We start from the raw sequence: 17,109 nt of genomic DNA on the forward strand, positions 1-17,109 counted from the left end.
CGCCGTCCGTCTTGGGTTCAATTCCCAGTCTTGGGCCATTTACTGCTTGTCTTCTGTCTCTCAGTCTCAACCCTATTTCATGTCAATTTGCTATTGAATGAAGTGCCAAGAAATCTTAAAAAATAAAAATCTGTGATTTGAGGCCAGAGCAGTCCTGACATCCTTCCCAGCATATAAGCGATCCTCAAATCCAGTCCTCGAGAGCTGGTGTGCTGCAGGTTTTCTGTGTTTCAACACATTTGAGTTCCATAATCAGGTCATTAGCAAGGCTCTGGAGAACCTGATGCACAGTAAGGAGATTGAGGTACGTTGAAGCAGGACCACATTCAAAGGTTGCAGGATCTTCAAGGCAGGGATTTGAGGAACCCTGGACTAGATCACTCTTAACACACCACACCCAGCAGGAATATTGCACAATACTATCTTTAGAACCATCACGATTATTAATCAGATTGTCGGAAGAGAGCGAGCCTCCTAGGAAGTTGTGGCTCTTATGTTTTGTGGAGACGCTGAACAGCTGCCTCCAGTTCAAGTCAACTGCAGTTTACCTGAAACACCAACACATGCACACAGTAGCCAAGAGAGGCCTAATCAAAACCCAGAGCAGAGCACATGCAACACACCTCCAGAGGTAAATGACTTGGAGGGAAACTTTCCAAACAGCTAAATTTAATCATCTGTCAGTTTATGCTACAGTTAAAAATATATTGTTTTCAAGTTTCTCCCCAGTTAGTGTTACTAAGAGAGGAAAAATTCTAAAACTTATTAAAACCTTTTGACTCGTTATATCCTCTCTATGCCCGAATTCAGAAAATGTTGTGCACAAAGACTGAGATCATGCAGAGATAACAGCGTCACAATAATCAGCATTTATCCAAGACAGATGCATACTATCCCCAGAAAAGCACATCAGAAAACTCAGAGCACAAACAGCACATGAATTTACATGAGAGAGAAAAAGACAAAAGATGAAAACGACAAACTAAAAGCAAAGATGTCTTTGGAGAATTGCAAAGAGCAAAATCTGATTTGTTCCTCCTGTGCACAAACTTTTATAGTAAAGGCATATTCTTGTCTTTAATTTATTCAGATAAGGCGTATCTTTGCTCATCCAACCAGCAGCTGTCTCTGACCCTCTTTAAAGTTAGAAACTCTCTGCAATTTGTTTTCAAGATCAAACATCAGTTGTCACTTTTATCTAAACAAAGTGGAAGGAGAGTTTCTCCTCCACTGGCCTGAACTCAGGATGTTTTATGGCTTTTCACAGATCAGTGTGAAGCTGGAGCTCCTGATTGTTTCCCACTCAGACAAAGAGCAGATCAAAAAGATCTTAGCAAACAATCTGCTGTAACTACAGGTAACATAAAGGTCAATAGGGCAGAATAAGTTATTAATCTGAAAACTATAATTAGGCTATTTTAATCAAGACATATTAAGTTTTCAAACTAGCATATTTTAAATTTATTTTCTTAACAGTGTGAACCTTCATCTCAATGCCAATGTCCATGCAGGTGCTTCCTTAGATACACCAGAGTTTGTTTGAGTCTTTTCCATTCCTTTGATGTCAGACTGGATGAAGCACAAARACAAAATCTTTCAGTGCACAGTGTTAAACGTCGATGTTAAACGTCTGCTTAAGAAGTTCGGCAGTTTTATCAAGTAGGAAAATGACATAGTGGATGAGCTGCTACTGCCTTCCAGCTTACCAGCGTAAATATTTRATCTCCATGGGAGATTGTAAGTCTTTCTAGTGTCATTTTCCATTACTGTCTTATGTTAACCTTTAAATGCAGAATATAATTTAAAAAGACACCAAGTAATTTAAGGAGTCTAATTTATTTATAAAGCTCTGACAACAGCATCCTGGAGACCTCTGTTTGTAGAGCAGTTTGTGCTTTAGTGTGAAAGCAGGACAGGAAAAGGTTTTATATGCCGTTTACKTCCACGGATGAAACAATMATTTCTTTCCTTTCAGACAACAAAGRGTGTTCCACTCAGAGCTGCGTTGTGTGACTGTTTCTGTTGAACGTCACGGTAAGCCGAAGCAAGAATTGAAGTTATTCATATTAATGTTAACATAATTAGAAATGTCTGTCACATCTTACACTATGCAGACGCCACTGTCACCTGCAATGAAACGACAATAACCGTGGAGTTGGCAAAGTCTTCCTTCATCAAAAGCAAGGAAAACCATTTGCATCTAATTGACTGGTTGGATTCTTCCTGCAGCCTGAGACGTCATTCGAACGCGACCCACCTGGTGGCGGTCATCCCCCTGAACGGCTGTGGGACTCGGGTTGAGGTATAATCCACATATATAGGAAACACGGTGCACCATCTGGCACCTCTAACCAGACAGAGTCTTCATCTACTTCCATACAGAGCTGGGAGGAAACTGCGTGTTTTAGGTTTTTCTTTTTTATATCGTTATCAGGAGGACGACGACAACATCATCTTTGAGAACATGATCACATCAGCTGATCCCAATAAAATCATTTCCAGGCACCAAGACATTGAGATCAATTTTTCCTGCGCCTATCCAAAGCGAGCCAACCTGACTCTGGGATTCACACACAAAAACCCGTACTTCTTTAACGAGAGAGGATTCAGCTCCTTCACCTTCCAGTTTGAGTTCTTTGAGAGTCAGCGTTTCAGGAAGCAGGTARACGCCAGCAGCTACCCGGTGGAGGTTTACCTGAAGCAGATGATCTTCATGCAGATCGAGGCCACCTCGTCCATCCCMAACACTGAGCTGTTTGTGGAGTCCTGCAGGGCGACTCCCTAYGACAACCCCAACTCCCGCACCAGCTACACCATCATCGAAAACGGGTACCGAGATACCAGACCTGGTTCTTACTGGCTGATGAACCCTTTTCTTTGTGTCATGTATTTTTACTGGTGTGTTGCAGATGTGTGAAGGACGAAACTGTGCAAATCTTCCCAAGCTCCAAGTCTAATTTCAGATTTGGTATGGAGGCTTTTGAGTTTATTGGAGCTCATGAGGAGGTAAAGTTACTATTTWAAATGATTAAGTTTGGGTTTTATTAACAAAAATAGTCTGCGAACACTTTGATTGRATGCACTTTTTCCCATAGTCAGTCAAAACTTGTAAATCTGTCTGACCTCTCCTGCRTGTGTCTGCAGGTCTACATCRCCTGCTCGGTCCTCCTGTGCGAGAGCAGCAATCCTGAAACTCGATGCTCTCAGGGATGCATCAGATCCGACTCACTGAACCATCGCAGGAGGAGAGACGCTCCGGCCCAGACAAGCAGGCACTCCATTTCCCAGGGTCCTTTGCGCCTCCTTAGGCATTCCGACACCAAAGGTGAGCTTTCGTTTACACTTTACTCTTTAAGTTTGTGCTTGTATCATTTAGAAATACTTTTTTGTAGCGTATTTCATGGTTATAAATATTATCTTACTCCACTGAAGTTTTCTCAGATTTTTATTTAGCTGTTTTCACACCAACAACCTGCCAGTTACTGTCATTGTGCTGAATCTGGGAGTTTTTGCCAACTTTGATAAAAAGCCTTGAGCTTTTATTCCTCTCTCTCGATATGTTAGCATATAAAATCTTCTATTTTAATGRATATTTTTCTTTTTTCTCAGTTTCAGATCCAGGTTCAGGCCCAGGCCTGTATCTGGGCCTGAACCTGGTCTTTGCCGCCTGCTGCCTGKTGGTTTGCGGTCTGGTCGTCTACCGATCAAGAAGAACCAGAGCTAAATATCAACGCCTACCAGCTGCTGACTCTCCAGTCGACTCTGATCRCCCAGTAGATTAAGAAGATGGATCTTCTATATTTTCTTTTTAGTTAAAMAGTTTTAAATTCTGGTTTGAGGGTTTAGGTTCTTTCTTGAGGTTTTCTTGGTTTGGTTTGAGTTGCATGGCAAAAGGGAATTATATGATTTTAATGATTTATAAGCTTTGATTTGACAAATTGTGTAACAAACTGAATGTTTTTTTGAATGCCTGCAATAAAAAAATMTTTGGATAAGCACAATAAGCTACTGTTAATAATTTTAGGACTTCAGATTTATGGTACAAATTCCAAAATGTTTCAGAAAATCTGTTGAAACTAACAAAACRTCTTTGTTGTAACAATGCTACCCATCAATAAATCAGTTTAATAAACAGGACTTCCTGTTATGTTAATTAATTTGATCACGTGTTCATTTKACTGCTCATGGATTTCCATCAGTAATACGTCACAGCTTTGATCTTTTGGGTCTTGCAGCTTGTCATGTCCACAAAGGAATGACGCCCCCTGCTGGTTACAGCTTATTGTCTGCTTGTCACATGTATGGCAGTTCTGTACTAAACTGGACACACAGAACATGAAATATACAAAAATAAAAAAACTATTTCGCTCATTTAAACTATTTCTTTAAAGTATCACATGCTTATCAGCAATAAAAGCTGCGATTTGCGGTTTAATCTGCTGCTCTAGGAATGAAGCGGTTGTTAAACCTCACTTTGACTCGTAGCGCCGCCCAGAGGGCAGGCAGGGAAACACATGGGGTTTTAGATGCGCAGGATGTTCAGCCTCTTCATGTCTGCTCCACAGTTCTTGACACAAACTATTACAAAACTACTGAGGGAGGAAGGAACTATGAAAACAAGAGTCGAAAAGGTTTTTCTTCTTTCTTCATCAACTGAAAGAAATACCTTCACAATGCAGCAAACTGCAGCATCGCAAATGAATCAAACAAAAAAAGAGCTCTTATRAMTCATTTCTGTCTCTTTWACWAAGTACATTTACTTCAAGTACAAACAATAAACTTGTTTTTTGCAGATGCTGAGTCAGCAGTGTGGAACATTTATTTATTATTTCTGCAGATATCTGATGTTTCCTCATTCAGCTCATTGTTTACGCCTGTAAAGGCGTCTCTGAACGTTTATGTAATAAATCATTCTTAGGTTTCATCATCAGAAGCGGAAGTGATAACATTCATTCCTTATAATTACAGGAATCATTATGTTCATGCTACCAGCAGCTGGTAAAAGTTAATTTGATTTAAAATAATCCTTTAAATGTAGTAACTCTGGCAGCAATCGTGTCCATTTGAAAATGAAAATCTGTGTTTTCATCCTGCAGGAACATTAAAGGAGGCAGATCTTCACCTGGGGCTGTTCAGCTCACGTCTCACATCTGCATGCAGTGGATGAATCAGCTTCAGTCCAGAGTTTAWCTGCCCCGWGGAGCTGCAYCCTTCAGCTGGGTMGGGTCAGAAGCAGCCAGACGGGTCAGATTCTTTCCAGAGTTGATTTTGGCAGCAGCAGTGAGGTTWGAGCTYTGATCCATGCAGACACAACGTGCTGGAAGCCGCACCTCGTTTGTTTTTACTCTGCAGTGATTGATCGCTGACAGTTACAGTAAACGGTGAGGGAGGAGTTACAGGAAGTGATACAGTAAAAAGAATAGAAAAAAAGCGTAAAATGAATCACGTTTTCCATCCGTTGTGCATTATTATGCTTATTAATTATTATTAAGCTCATTTCTGAAGCTTCGGGGCTTCAGAAATGAGCAGATTCATGATTTTCATGAGGCTTTTATTAAGGTTTCTGCACTCAAATCTAAAACTAAAGACTAAAATAAATGAAATTTACGACATGAACCATGACAGAACTGTACAAAGAAAATCACATATTTTTATTATATGAATGTATTTGTAAGAATGGAGAACTACTGGAGGAAATTGTACTTTTATTCTGACAATAGATTTAATCACATTCTTCGTTTATCTGAAGACATCATTTACAGTTTGTTTAATTTTTTCCGTTAGTCTTCATCTGTTATGTTGTTTTGAGCTTTTTTGAGGTTTAATTATTCTGTAATCTTAACTCTCTTGTTTCTGTTTTACTTTAGTTCAGTTCCTCTTCCTGTTTCTAGTTACATTTATTTAAAAACCTACATAAAAAATACAAGACTAAATCCTCCCGCCACAACAAAATGTAAGACCTGTGACTGACGTATTTAAAGCCAATTTACATATTTTAAAATAACTTTAAGACATTTTGAGGCCCCGATTTTAGATGCATGAATTTAAGTGTTAAGGATGAAAAGAAACTCAGGTTATGAATGTCTTGCCTTCATTTCCTAAGATAATCCATCTATCAAAACCTTATTCCTTACTTTTCCACCAGTTGCTGAGGCCAGAACTGCAGRCCGGCCAGCAGCTGCACCCTCCTCTTCCTCACCCTCCTCTTCCTCAGTCAGACCTGTGGAACGTGACTAAAATGAGGTTTTTCTGTGGAGACGAAAAGAACAGAAGTTAGTTTAAAACTCTTCCGGACTTTCCTGGGTTAGGGTTAGGGGTTAGGGTAATCCTAACCCCTAACCCTAACCACCACAGACATGAACAGTTTTGCTTCTTCTCCAGTTCAGAGKCGCCTGAAGCTGATTTCACTGAATCTGCCTGAGTCTGCAGCCTGAACAGGCTGATTTACCTCCTGGTCATTAAGCATTCATCTGATTCAGGCGTGTTGGAGCTGGGATGAATCMAAAGGTTGGAGTAACAAAGTTCTGCTTTAAACCGTACTTAGCTGTTAATCTCAGCCCAAAATGAATAATTTATATAAACAGAACTGATGAAATGCACCATGACTGTATTCTGAACTTTTTTCYTGTCAGGTTTATTTTTGTTCTTGTTTTGTTTCATTTCAGCAGCAAAGTGAGACAGAAATGCACGTTTAAGTTTTGGTTTACTGGAATCGGTTGTTGGACCTGAAAGATGAGAAGCCAGAATGTTGCTCTGTTGTTTCAGCTCCTCATGTTTGGCTTGGATCCGACCTGAGACGGCTGTGACTCACCATGCAGGCCTCACAGGTGAATTAATGAAACACCTTTAACTAAAGAAGGTCATTAAGTATCGGCTCATCAAATAAACAACAGAAAATGTTCATCTGGCTTTGGGCCAAAGTGGCGACAGAAACAAGAGAAAATGAATCATCTGTTGAMTGTCGGAGCTTAAAGTCCGACATTCAACCTGAACCCAGAGGATTAGTTTGAGAACAAAAGGACTCGGCTGGCTGAAGTTCAGAGCTGCACTTCACTAAAAGATGTTTTAATAAACCTTTCAACAAAGCTGTATGGAGTTATGTGGCTGGGAACAGATTTATCAGCGTCATGAACAATGTGTATGTTGCCAAGGGTGACGCTGTCATGATGAATGGACTGAACTCATGCAGCATTTCTCTGGTCCCATTCTTTATCCATTCACACTCACATTTACACAAACACACATCAGCAGGCAGCCGGGGGTTAAATGCCTGAGGTGCATCAAACCTTCACACACAACTCAACTTGCTGAGTCACCCACAATCAGTCGGCCATTTTGGTTTTCTTGGATTTTTGTTTATGAGTTTTAAATTGTTTACAACGTTTCTATAGTTTCTCAGCTGCTGCAATCTGATAGCTGGAGAACCTGAAGAATTAAATATTGTTCAGCTCATATGTGTCTTTGTTCAGCTGCTAGCACGTCATGGTGGTCATGAGACAGGCTTCAGTCAGAGGCCTCTTCAAACCACTGSARCGCTGACTGCTACAGGAGGATCTCACCACCTCACCATCCACAATGACTCTGAAGATAAACATCTAATTTCCCTTTACGATAAATRCAATATTCTGAACTCAACTGAATATTTATCAATCAAACATCAAGTAAGTTTTACACTTTATAACTGTTTTGGATTTAGTGGAAATATTTTCTTAAAACTTTTGGTTTAATCTGATTCGAGCAAAATTTCTCATTTCGACACAGAATTTATATTTTTAWGATAATCTGACCTCCTGGTCAGTAAATTCCTCTCACCAGATTAGATAATCTGACCAGGATCTTYATCAGGACATGCAGACATTTTCTTATCTCATTCGTTCAGAAATATATTTCTAAAATKCCTCCCTGTGTTGTTGCCTAACTAGAACATTCTAGACACAATCAAAACTTCAAACTGCTGACCTGGGTTTTTCTGCACATATTCAGGTGAAGCAGACMRTCAGCKGTTCACTCGTCTGTAACCAGRTAATCACAAAGTTCAGGTTTCTCTCTTCTGTCATGCAGATCATCGTCGGGCCTCTAATCTCTGCTGAGTCCATGTACTTCCTTGTAGATACTCACTGATAAGCTTKTAGGAAAGAAATAGAATCTTATCAAGTCCAATTATGTCACCTTACAGTATTCATTACYTTTTTTAGAAGGTATTAGATTTTAAATCTCTGAATGCAACAGGTGTGTGGGATAGAAAAGAGGGGAAAAAGGTAAAAATCATTTTAAAAAAAGCAATACTGACTTTAAAAAGCAATTAAACAGAATGAAAATTAGCAAAAKCTTTAAGAATAAAATATTGAGTTGCTGTGTTTAATAAAAGTGCATATTTATTGTTTGACTGTTTGCTCAGATTAAAGGATTATTGAGGCTTTTTCAGCTCTCAGTKTTCTCCTCACTGCAAGGCGGAAATGTTCAGGTTTACCGGAGAGACGAGCAGCAGGGGGGTGGATGCAGCCAGAAACAGATGAATTAAACACACAGCAGATTCCTGTGCAGCTCAGGTTATAAAAGGACAGGTTTTGAATGAACAAATGAAAAACATTGTTCAAGGAAGGTGAGGCTGAAGTGCTGCTGAGACAAAACAAAGAAACCAAGAAGGAGTGGACTTAATGTGACGGGCAGAAAATGGGTCAGTAATGAGAACCAGCCCTGGAAAACTGGCTTTACAAAGTCAAAATCAACACAAAGACACAGATTAGAGCAAAAATGTTCTCTGGGCAGTTTCACTAACCTCAGTCCTTAAGGATAAGAAAAGAARGCAAATGTTAAGAAAACGATCAGAGCTACCAGCTCTGATCGTAACCGTGCTGAAATAATCACACATGAACATCATGGGAAGGTCCAGCCCTCACTGGGTTCTGTGTCCYAAATGAAAGCTAAAGATCCAGTAAAGAAACTCCTGGAAAAAGAGAGAAACAGCCAAACGAGTCCTGAGCCAACATGGACTGAAAGGCCGCTCACACAGGAAGAAGCCATGACATCACAGTTTGCCTCCTGACTCAGGAAGTCAGACCTAAATATCCTGTCATGTCGTCTGATCAATAAAAAACTAAAATGTTTGGATACTTGGGAAACAGGAAGTTAGACAAAAACTCAGTGACATTGAAACACGGTGGTGGCAGCATCATGTTGTGGGRAARKTTTGCTCCAGGAGGAACTTGAGTGAAGAACCTTATGTATAAATATTCAAATTCAGAAATATTTTATTGATCCCAAAGGGAAATGAAATGAACTCTCTGATTTCTGACTTCAGCTGCTGCCTGTTGTAAACCACCCTGTTGCTATGGTTACACATCATAGCAAAATAAGTATGGAAAGTATTGCCAAAATCAGTTCAACTTCACAGGATCCAAAACAAGAAGGAACGATTGTCCAAAAAAAGCCTTTTCCCCCCAGAAAGGCAGGARTGAAGTTTTTGAACGGTCGGAGTTTCTCCAGCTTGAATCCGACATCTAAAGACGTCAGCCGGGGACTAAAAGCTTGGATTTGACTTCCAAACGGACAAAAACCCTCTGAAAACCAACAGATGAGAAGCTGAAGGACAACAAGGTGAAAGTTTCTGAGTCTGAGTGAAAGTTGATGAGYAGGAAGGATCTCCTGYAGCAGTCAGCGTTGCAGTGGTTTGAARAGGCCTCTGACTGAAGCCTGTCTCATGACCACCATGACGTGCTAGCAGCTGAATAAAGACACATATGASCTGAACAATATTTAATTCTTCAGGTTCTCCAGCCATCAGATTGSAGCAGCTGAGAAACCATAGAAACGTTGTAAACAATTTAAAAYTCATAAACAAAAATCCAAGAAAACCAAAATGGCCGACTGATTGTGGGTGACTCAGCAAGTTGAGTTGTTGTGTGAAGGTTTGATGCACCTCAGGCATTTAACCCCCGGCTGCCTGCTGATGTGTGTTTGTGTAAATGTGACTGTGAATAGATAAAGAATTGCTCCCCTGATCTCAGGCCCAGACGGCCTGCTGCTGGCTGCAGATTCATCTCCGTTGTTWTATCTGTAGTTGCGGTAAATTTGCTTTGATAACATCTAACATTTAGTTTCCTTCTGGCTTCGTCAACAGAAGTGTTGACATCTGAGCAGCTCATGAGTTTTCTGCATGCCAAACCCGTGTCTCTAAACGGGACGCTGCAGTTTCACAACTAATCGATCACGAGACACACAGATTGTTGCAATTTTGTTTYAATTAACTTTACATCAAGAACACTGGTTCAAATAAAAACCAGAAGAAAAACTGATTTTAAATACAGTTTTGGTTCATATGCAACCAATTTAGCTTCTGTTTTTAAATTAGCTCAACTGCATGAARCTGCAGAAGCAGATGACTGACTGCTGTCATCACCTGGATCATAATTAATGTCCCAACATGTTGCATAACTGRGCCTTCAGTTGTTTTAATYAAAAGCCTGAAGAGATCAAAGCTTTCAAATTTAAAAACTAAGCAAGAAGTTTATTATGTAAATTACGTGCTATGCATTGATTTAGGGTCAAATCTGCTCATATTTCTTTACTTTTYTTGCTTCTTGCACAGTTGATGATCTGCAGCTWGAAGGAAATATTTACAGTTTCTGAATGGAGGAGATAAATGTGAAGCTCTACATTTACAGCGCTTCACTTTTTCCACATTTTMTGTTACATATATGATCTTCCCTCAAAATTCTACACAAATGTGAATAATGCATGAATTCAGTRCAATTAAAAATAATTACTGACCTAAATTTTTTTAGGTCAGTAATTAAAAACAGTTTTAATTGTGATAATTATCAAAAGGCAAAACCATTTTTTACTACTTATAATGWGATTAGGAAGTTCAGAAATGTCAAARTCACAAWGACAGGACAACAATATGATCTGTTTGAATTTTATAGAATATTTATAATTTTATTAGCACCTGAAGTTTCCTGTAAACACGTCTTCGTCASCTTGTTTCCGTCACTTCAGTCTGTTGTGTTTGAAGCCAAAAGTTATATTTAGATCCTGAAGCAACAATTACAAGCTGAAAAGGAATGCTAGCAGTTCCAGTCTGCTCGACCTGAAGCCGCGCAAATCAAACAAAGAGATGACAGATGGCTGCAAAGATGGACAACAGGGAGGTGGAGCCACATTCTGAGCTGATGCAGGCTTTGGTCTCAGGTGAGACACCCGGGACAGGACAGGCCTTCCTTAAAGGGCCGACACATTCAGACAGCCGTCCATCCACAGGGCTGCACAGTGGCGCAGTTGGTAGAGCTGTTGCCTTGCAGCAAGAAGGTTCTGGGTTCGATTCCCGGTCTTTCTGCATGGAGTCTCCATGTTCTCCCTGTGCATGGTGGGTTTTCTCCAGGTACTCCGGTTTCCTCTCACAGTCCAAAAACATGACTGTCAGGTTAATTGGTCTGTCTAAATTGTCCCTAGGTGTGAGTGTGTGTGTGCATAGTTGTGTGTTTCTGTGTTGCCCTGCAACAGACTGGCGACCTGTCCAGGTGACCTGTCCAGGTGACCTGTCCAGGTGACCCTGCCTCTCACCCAGAACGTTAGCCAGAGGCACCACCAGCAGCTCCTCCTGACCCCACTGAGGGACAAGGGTGTTAGAAAATGGCTGCAGAAGTTGCTGTGAATACATTTATTTGACACAAACATAATGAGATGTCATAACKTTTAGGACACATTTTCACTATTTCAACAGCAAAAGACATGAAATTGTTATTTCTAAAGGAAACATGAACATTTGAATATATTTATTTGCTTTAATGGCCTCATAGTTCACCRGATTGTTTAGATGAAATCTCAAAATGTCACTGAACCAAAACCGAAAGGAGCAGAGACGACTGATTACAGAGAAAACATAAAGATTATGAGCTTCAKGTGAAAGACAAGGTTGCTATGGTGATGGCAGAAAACACWRACAGAAATGAAATGTATGTCAGAGCAGAAAAACCAGTCACACCATCAGGTGTTGCACCGTCACTCCTGACTTTCAGATCTGTTATCAGTTTGAGAAGAAAAAGTTTCCATGCCAGCTTTTAAATTAGTCAACACTCAACATTAATGTAAACCTGCAATTACTGTATGACAAGCATCAAGTTAGCTGTTTCTATCATCAGTCTATATTCTAATAATGTTGAAAAATGTTTTCTGTAAATCAGACATGAAATGATCCAGATGTTTTCTGCAGTGACCTGGACGTCCTCCAGTCACGCAGTGGATCTTTTAGTTTTTCTGTTTTCAGCAGTCATCCTCTGAACGGGCCGAAGGCGACAGAGATGTTTCCACTGGATCACTTCAAGTCCGAGGAGTAACTGACTCCCATTTTCTGTAACTGAAATTCTAGCTAAATATTGCCAGCAATAGTTAGTTGTCATTTTAAACCAGACCTAATTTTTACTTTGATGCTTGCGAAACAGCTGATAAACAAAAACCAGATGATAGTTTAACGTTTCTAAAAGAAAATAATTGTTTTTAGCTCATTTAGTTTTTTTTTTTTTACACAGATCAGATCAATTATGTATATTCTGCATCCTCTTGACCCAGAAAATGATATTGTAATTGTTTTGTAACTATGTCAGCATTATTTACATTATTTTAGATTATTTTACAAATCTAAAATCTCAACTGAATCATTTATCTTGAACCAGATCTGCTCCGACTGCAGTTTTCTGGCCGATCTTTTAAAAAGCCCAACTTGCTGATTCCGATTTTGGCCGATAGTTTTTTTTGTCTGAAATGTTGCTCAATATATCAAGAAAGTTGCTGAATTGGCACCAATGGGGTGACAGTTGTTAACTGTAAATGTGCAGACATGACYTGGTCGGCTGGTCTGTCAGTCAAACCTCTGACAGGACAAAGGAAAAGCGMARTGGTTGATTTCTGGACCTTTGCTGAGGTTGATARCATCAGTGGATAAGATCAGCTTCACATGTAAAAATCGGCCAATCACCGATTTCCCAATAATCTGCACCCCAACCTTGAACATTGCAGCTGCACAATCTGCTTGCATCGTTCAGCAAAAGGTAAATCTAATCTGCATTTGTCCAAAYTCTGAAGGCGTCTTTTCACYGTACAAAAYGGCTTTAATGTAAAACAAAGTGAGTTATATCTATAGATTGTAGTTTTYATTTATTCCTGCTAGGGCCAGCTCTGAATTAGGACAGCATGTTTCTACAGTGAACCTGCCGTTGTGCATGTCGGCAGCAGGCTTCTGTAAATGTTACGCCTGAACTGCCATCACAGGACTAGTGGAGAAAGAACAGGGTGTGATTGTTTCTTTATTTCTCACGGTTGGAAAAACAAAGTGAAACTATATGAATGGCATTCAGAACATTGCTGCCTAACAAAGTAATGTCTCACTGCAGAACAATGACAATGTGCAAATAGAGGTGAGATGTTTCACTTTTCGTTTATGTTGTTTGTTAATGCAGAAAATTTAACAATCAAAACACACAATTAGTTGTTTTATAATGATATTTAATCCATTAGATCTTTCAGTCGCTGTAATCGAACTCCAGTCCATCTGCCGGTAAAGTCTGGTTCGTTTGGGAAGGTGTGAATGTGTGAACTCTGGTCCGCCTACAAACCTCCTCGGTCTGGATTCATCTGAAACCAACCTGCTGCGGTTTGAATGTGAACCTCCTGAGTCCGTTTGAAAAGCAAGAAATGGGCTACAGCGCCAAGCATTCTGGGTAAACGATACAGAAGCTCTGCATATTTACATGCCGTCATTTATGTGAGAAGTGCAATTTGACACAGACAAGAGGAAAGTTCTCATAATTTATTTCCCCTCTCCTATTGAAATAAAATCACTGAAATGAACTCTGCCATCTTAACTTTAGGTGATCATTGTTGAGATTTCATTAAGCTTAAACTTTATCACTTTTCTTGTAACTTGGAAATCAAGTTTCCAAGAATATTAAAAGGAAACAAAGAATTACAAAGCTGAAGTTGTGTGTTTTATTATATTGTCTATTTTATTTCTTTGTCATTTTAAACAGGTGGAGAAAAGTAAAAAGAAACTGAGATCTGTGGTGTTTGGCAGCCTTGCTGACTGACAGGAAGCTACTTATGTGGAGCCAGCAGCAGCTTTGGCATCGCTGTGATTCAGCATGTCGCAGGGCTGAATCACAGCGATGCAACACGATTCTGGGATCCCAGGCTGATCCCAGAATCAGACTGGGATCAAATGTCTTTGCATCACTGAGATCAACTTTGATTTTGGTGATCAAATAGAAACAACAGAGTTTCTACTTCTTCTGTGAACAACGACAGTGTTGTGTGGAGTGACACAGAACAATAACGGCTTATTGCTTAACTAAATACCTTCAGATGTGGTCATGCGAAAAGTTACTGTTTAAAATCAAATTCTTTGCATTTTGCATCATTTTATTTTAACAAACACTCCAGAAATATGAAAGGAAAGTGAAATTTTTATTGAAAAAAATTAATTAAAACTGTTTTTATCAGAATTAAGTCCTTAATCCGTTTATTTATTGAACCCTTCATGTTTTCTTTCACTCATTTGTTCAAGAAAATGCTGTTTAATAAAGTTTAGTTATCCATTCAAAACAGAAAATTGGAAAAATGTTCCCGTCCTGCTCTTCATATTCATCATTTACAGTGAAATATGCTCCAGTTTCTGTTCGTTTGTTTTCTTGAACCAGTTCTGCAGCCGCCTCATTGTTCTCCAGCTCTCTGTTCATTCATTCATCCTGCAACACCCCTTTGCCTGGCAGGTGTATTTAAGATGCTGCAGGTAGACGGGAGCATCATCGCTGGAGACAGAGTTGAGCTCAGAGCATCAAGATGGCCTCCGTGGTGCTGCAGCTGCTGCAGCTGCTGCTGCTCACCTGCCTGGTGTCGGCGTCTCATCACTGGGGAGGAACCACCAGCTTCACCTACAAGGGAAGAAACCCTGATGGGACAGTGAAGGTAAAAACACTGATTAACATTTTAGATTTAGATTTAACAGGAGAAGATTTATCATAAAATGTTTTGACTCTTGAACCTTATTAATATGATTCAAACCTGCTTCATGTCTGTAGAAAGATGATGTTAAACTTTCCAATAAAATGGCAAAAAATAAACAATTATCAAACAAAACTGTGAGGAAGATTGTAACAATGTGGCCTGTTTGTTGGATTAATCATCTTTAAAATTACATCCTTTAAGCACATATCAAACATACTTTACATAAAACCCACATTTCTGTACGTTTTTTTCAGTTAACAGAAATAAAAACTTTAAATCATTAGTATGTGTGGAATTAATCTGTGGTTCACAGGGATGGATTTACTGAAATAATCATATTTGGTAACACTTTATTTGAAGGGGGGTGAATAAGTCTGTCATGACACTGTCATAAACATGACATTACTGTTTAAACTTTACCTTTAATAACATAAAGTTACCTAATTGTTAAAGTGCAATCAGTAATACTTTTAGAACAAATTTATATCAGTGATGATTTCTTGGTTAATGTCAAGCTGTCATAACGAAAACATTTCGAATAATGTCAACGTATTAAAAGTGTCATAATTTACCAGATGACGCTTTATGACAGTAGTCATAAATATTCATGAAGACTTATTGATGTTCATGACAATCTTATTCACCCCCTTCAAATAAAGTGTTACCAAAAATGTTAATAATTTCATGAATTATTGAATCTTCTTTATTACATTCTTATTCTTTATTGCATTACTACATCTTCTTTCTTTTCTTGAGGACTTTTGTGAACCCTAACCCTAATATAAAAATGTAACTGATGAAAACATTTTAAAACCATTTTCTTGCTTTACAGCTACTTCAATTTCAAATGAAAAAAACAAAAACTCTTAAATGTTTTAGTATTAAAAATTATAAATCAATCATTTGCATGAAGGACTGAACCATCTTGTGCTGTAAAAGTTTAATATTTTCACCCACAGATGTCCCTCCGAGCCAGAAGTACTTATGATGCCTGTTATTATTACCACTACTGGTATTGTTACGGTGGCAACTGCGGCTCTGCAAACAGTCGAGTCACAAGTCAAATTGACACGAGCACCAACACGCCTTCCTACGAAACCAGTTGGTGCGAATCAGAAACTGTTGAGACATGGACCCTCCCCAGTGACAAACCTATCGATCTCAGGTGAGCATTTTTACAAATGTAAAAATATATTCATATTTGAAAGAATGGACTCACTTTGAATATCGTTGTTCATGTTATGAAAAGCTGTTGTGTTTTACATGAAGCTTTATCTTGTCCTGTCTTTTAAAATATCAGGGCAGCTAGCTGCTGCTGGATCTCAACGCGTAACTCGGTTAATAACTGGAACTTCGATTCCCACATGGATTTCGGAACGAGGTCGGACACAAGAAAACCAAATAAATCACCTGGCATTGCCATTGTCCCCTTCTTAAGGTAACCATCCTTTGGTTTCTATAACCAATCTACATTTAACACAATCAAATGTAAAGGATGAACCAAAATATTTTCATTGTTTTCAATCTGATGTCCATCAAGTCAATGCCAGATACTTTGAAAATACTTTCTTTTCTTGGTTTGCTGATTTTACAACGTGTGTGTTTGCACCTAATGAAGAGTTCCTCAGAACTGCCCCAGAACGTACCGGCTGGCTGCCTTTGACCCTGATGGTGACCGAGTCCGCTGCAGGTATGGGAGTAACCAAGGATACGAGTGTGACAACTGCAATCTCCCTTCAGGCTTCCAGCTTGACCAGGTCAGTCACATATTTCAAATTAGATTATTAGCTCATACAAAACTGTGATGACTAACTACTTAATTAGTATGTGTTTATTTTTCCAGGATTCTTGCACTTTGCACTACCAGTCCACCTATTCCCACCCCTATATCTTTGGTTTTGAGATGGTGGTAGAAGACTACGCACGCGGCACTATTGACTTGTTCTACTCTGATGGATCAAGTGTTCGCAAGAATCCACTGCCTTCAAGGATGAAGAGACAAGCCTACACCACGACACCACCAGCTACCACAAACACCCCGTGGTGGTGGTGGGGGCAGACCACCACAACAATAGCTCCAACTACAACAAACAGCCCGTGGTGGTGGTGGCA

At 39.4% G+C, this 17,109-nt stretch overlaps 2 protein-coding genes across 2 annotated transcripts in view; both read left to right on the plus strand.

Moving 5' to 3' along the window:
* Positions 1-1,727: 1,727 nt before the first annotated feature.
* LOC103463039 (CUB and zona pellucida-like domain-containing protein 1) lies at positions 1,728-3,941 on the plus strand. Its single transcript, XM_017303879.1, has 6 exons — positions 1,728-1,737; positions 2,115-2,302; positions 2,435-2,829; positions 2,910-3,006; positions 3,145-3,325; positions 3,610-3,941. Exons 1-6 carry the CDS (start codon positions 1,728-1,730, stop codon positions 3,780-3,782), a joined length of 1,044 nt encoding a protein of 347 aa, XP_017159368.1. The 3' UTR covers positions 3,783-3,941.
* Positions 3,942-14,780: 10,839 nt separating this feature from the next.
* Positions 14,781-17,109, plus strand: part of LOC103463014 (uncharacterized) — a 21,687-nt gene continuing 19,358 nt past the window's right edge. Inside the window, exons 1-5 of the mRNA XM_008406127.2 lie at positions 14,781-14,958; positions 15,957-16,162; positions 16,298-16,435; positions 16,616-16,754; positions 16,841-17,100. Of these exons, the coding sequence (XP_008404349.1) occupies positions 14,833-14,958; positions 15,957-16,162; positions 16,298-16,435; positions 16,616-16,754; positions 16,841-17,100 (869 nt within the window). The 5' untranslated portion in view covers positions 14,781-14,832. The remainder of the gene's footprint in view (positions 14,959-15,956; positions 16,163-16,297; positions 16,436-16,615; positions 16,755-16,840; positions 17,101-17,109) is intronic.

The sequence above is a fragment of the Poecilia reticulata genome, linkage group LG3 (assembly GCF_000633615.1).
Source record: "Poecilia reticulata strain Guanapo linkage group LG3, Guppy_female_1.0+MT, whole genome shotgun sequence".
Taxonomy (NCBI): Eukaryota; Metazoa; Chordata; class Actinopteri; order Cyprinodontiformes; family Poeciliidae; genus Poecilia; species Poecilia reticulata.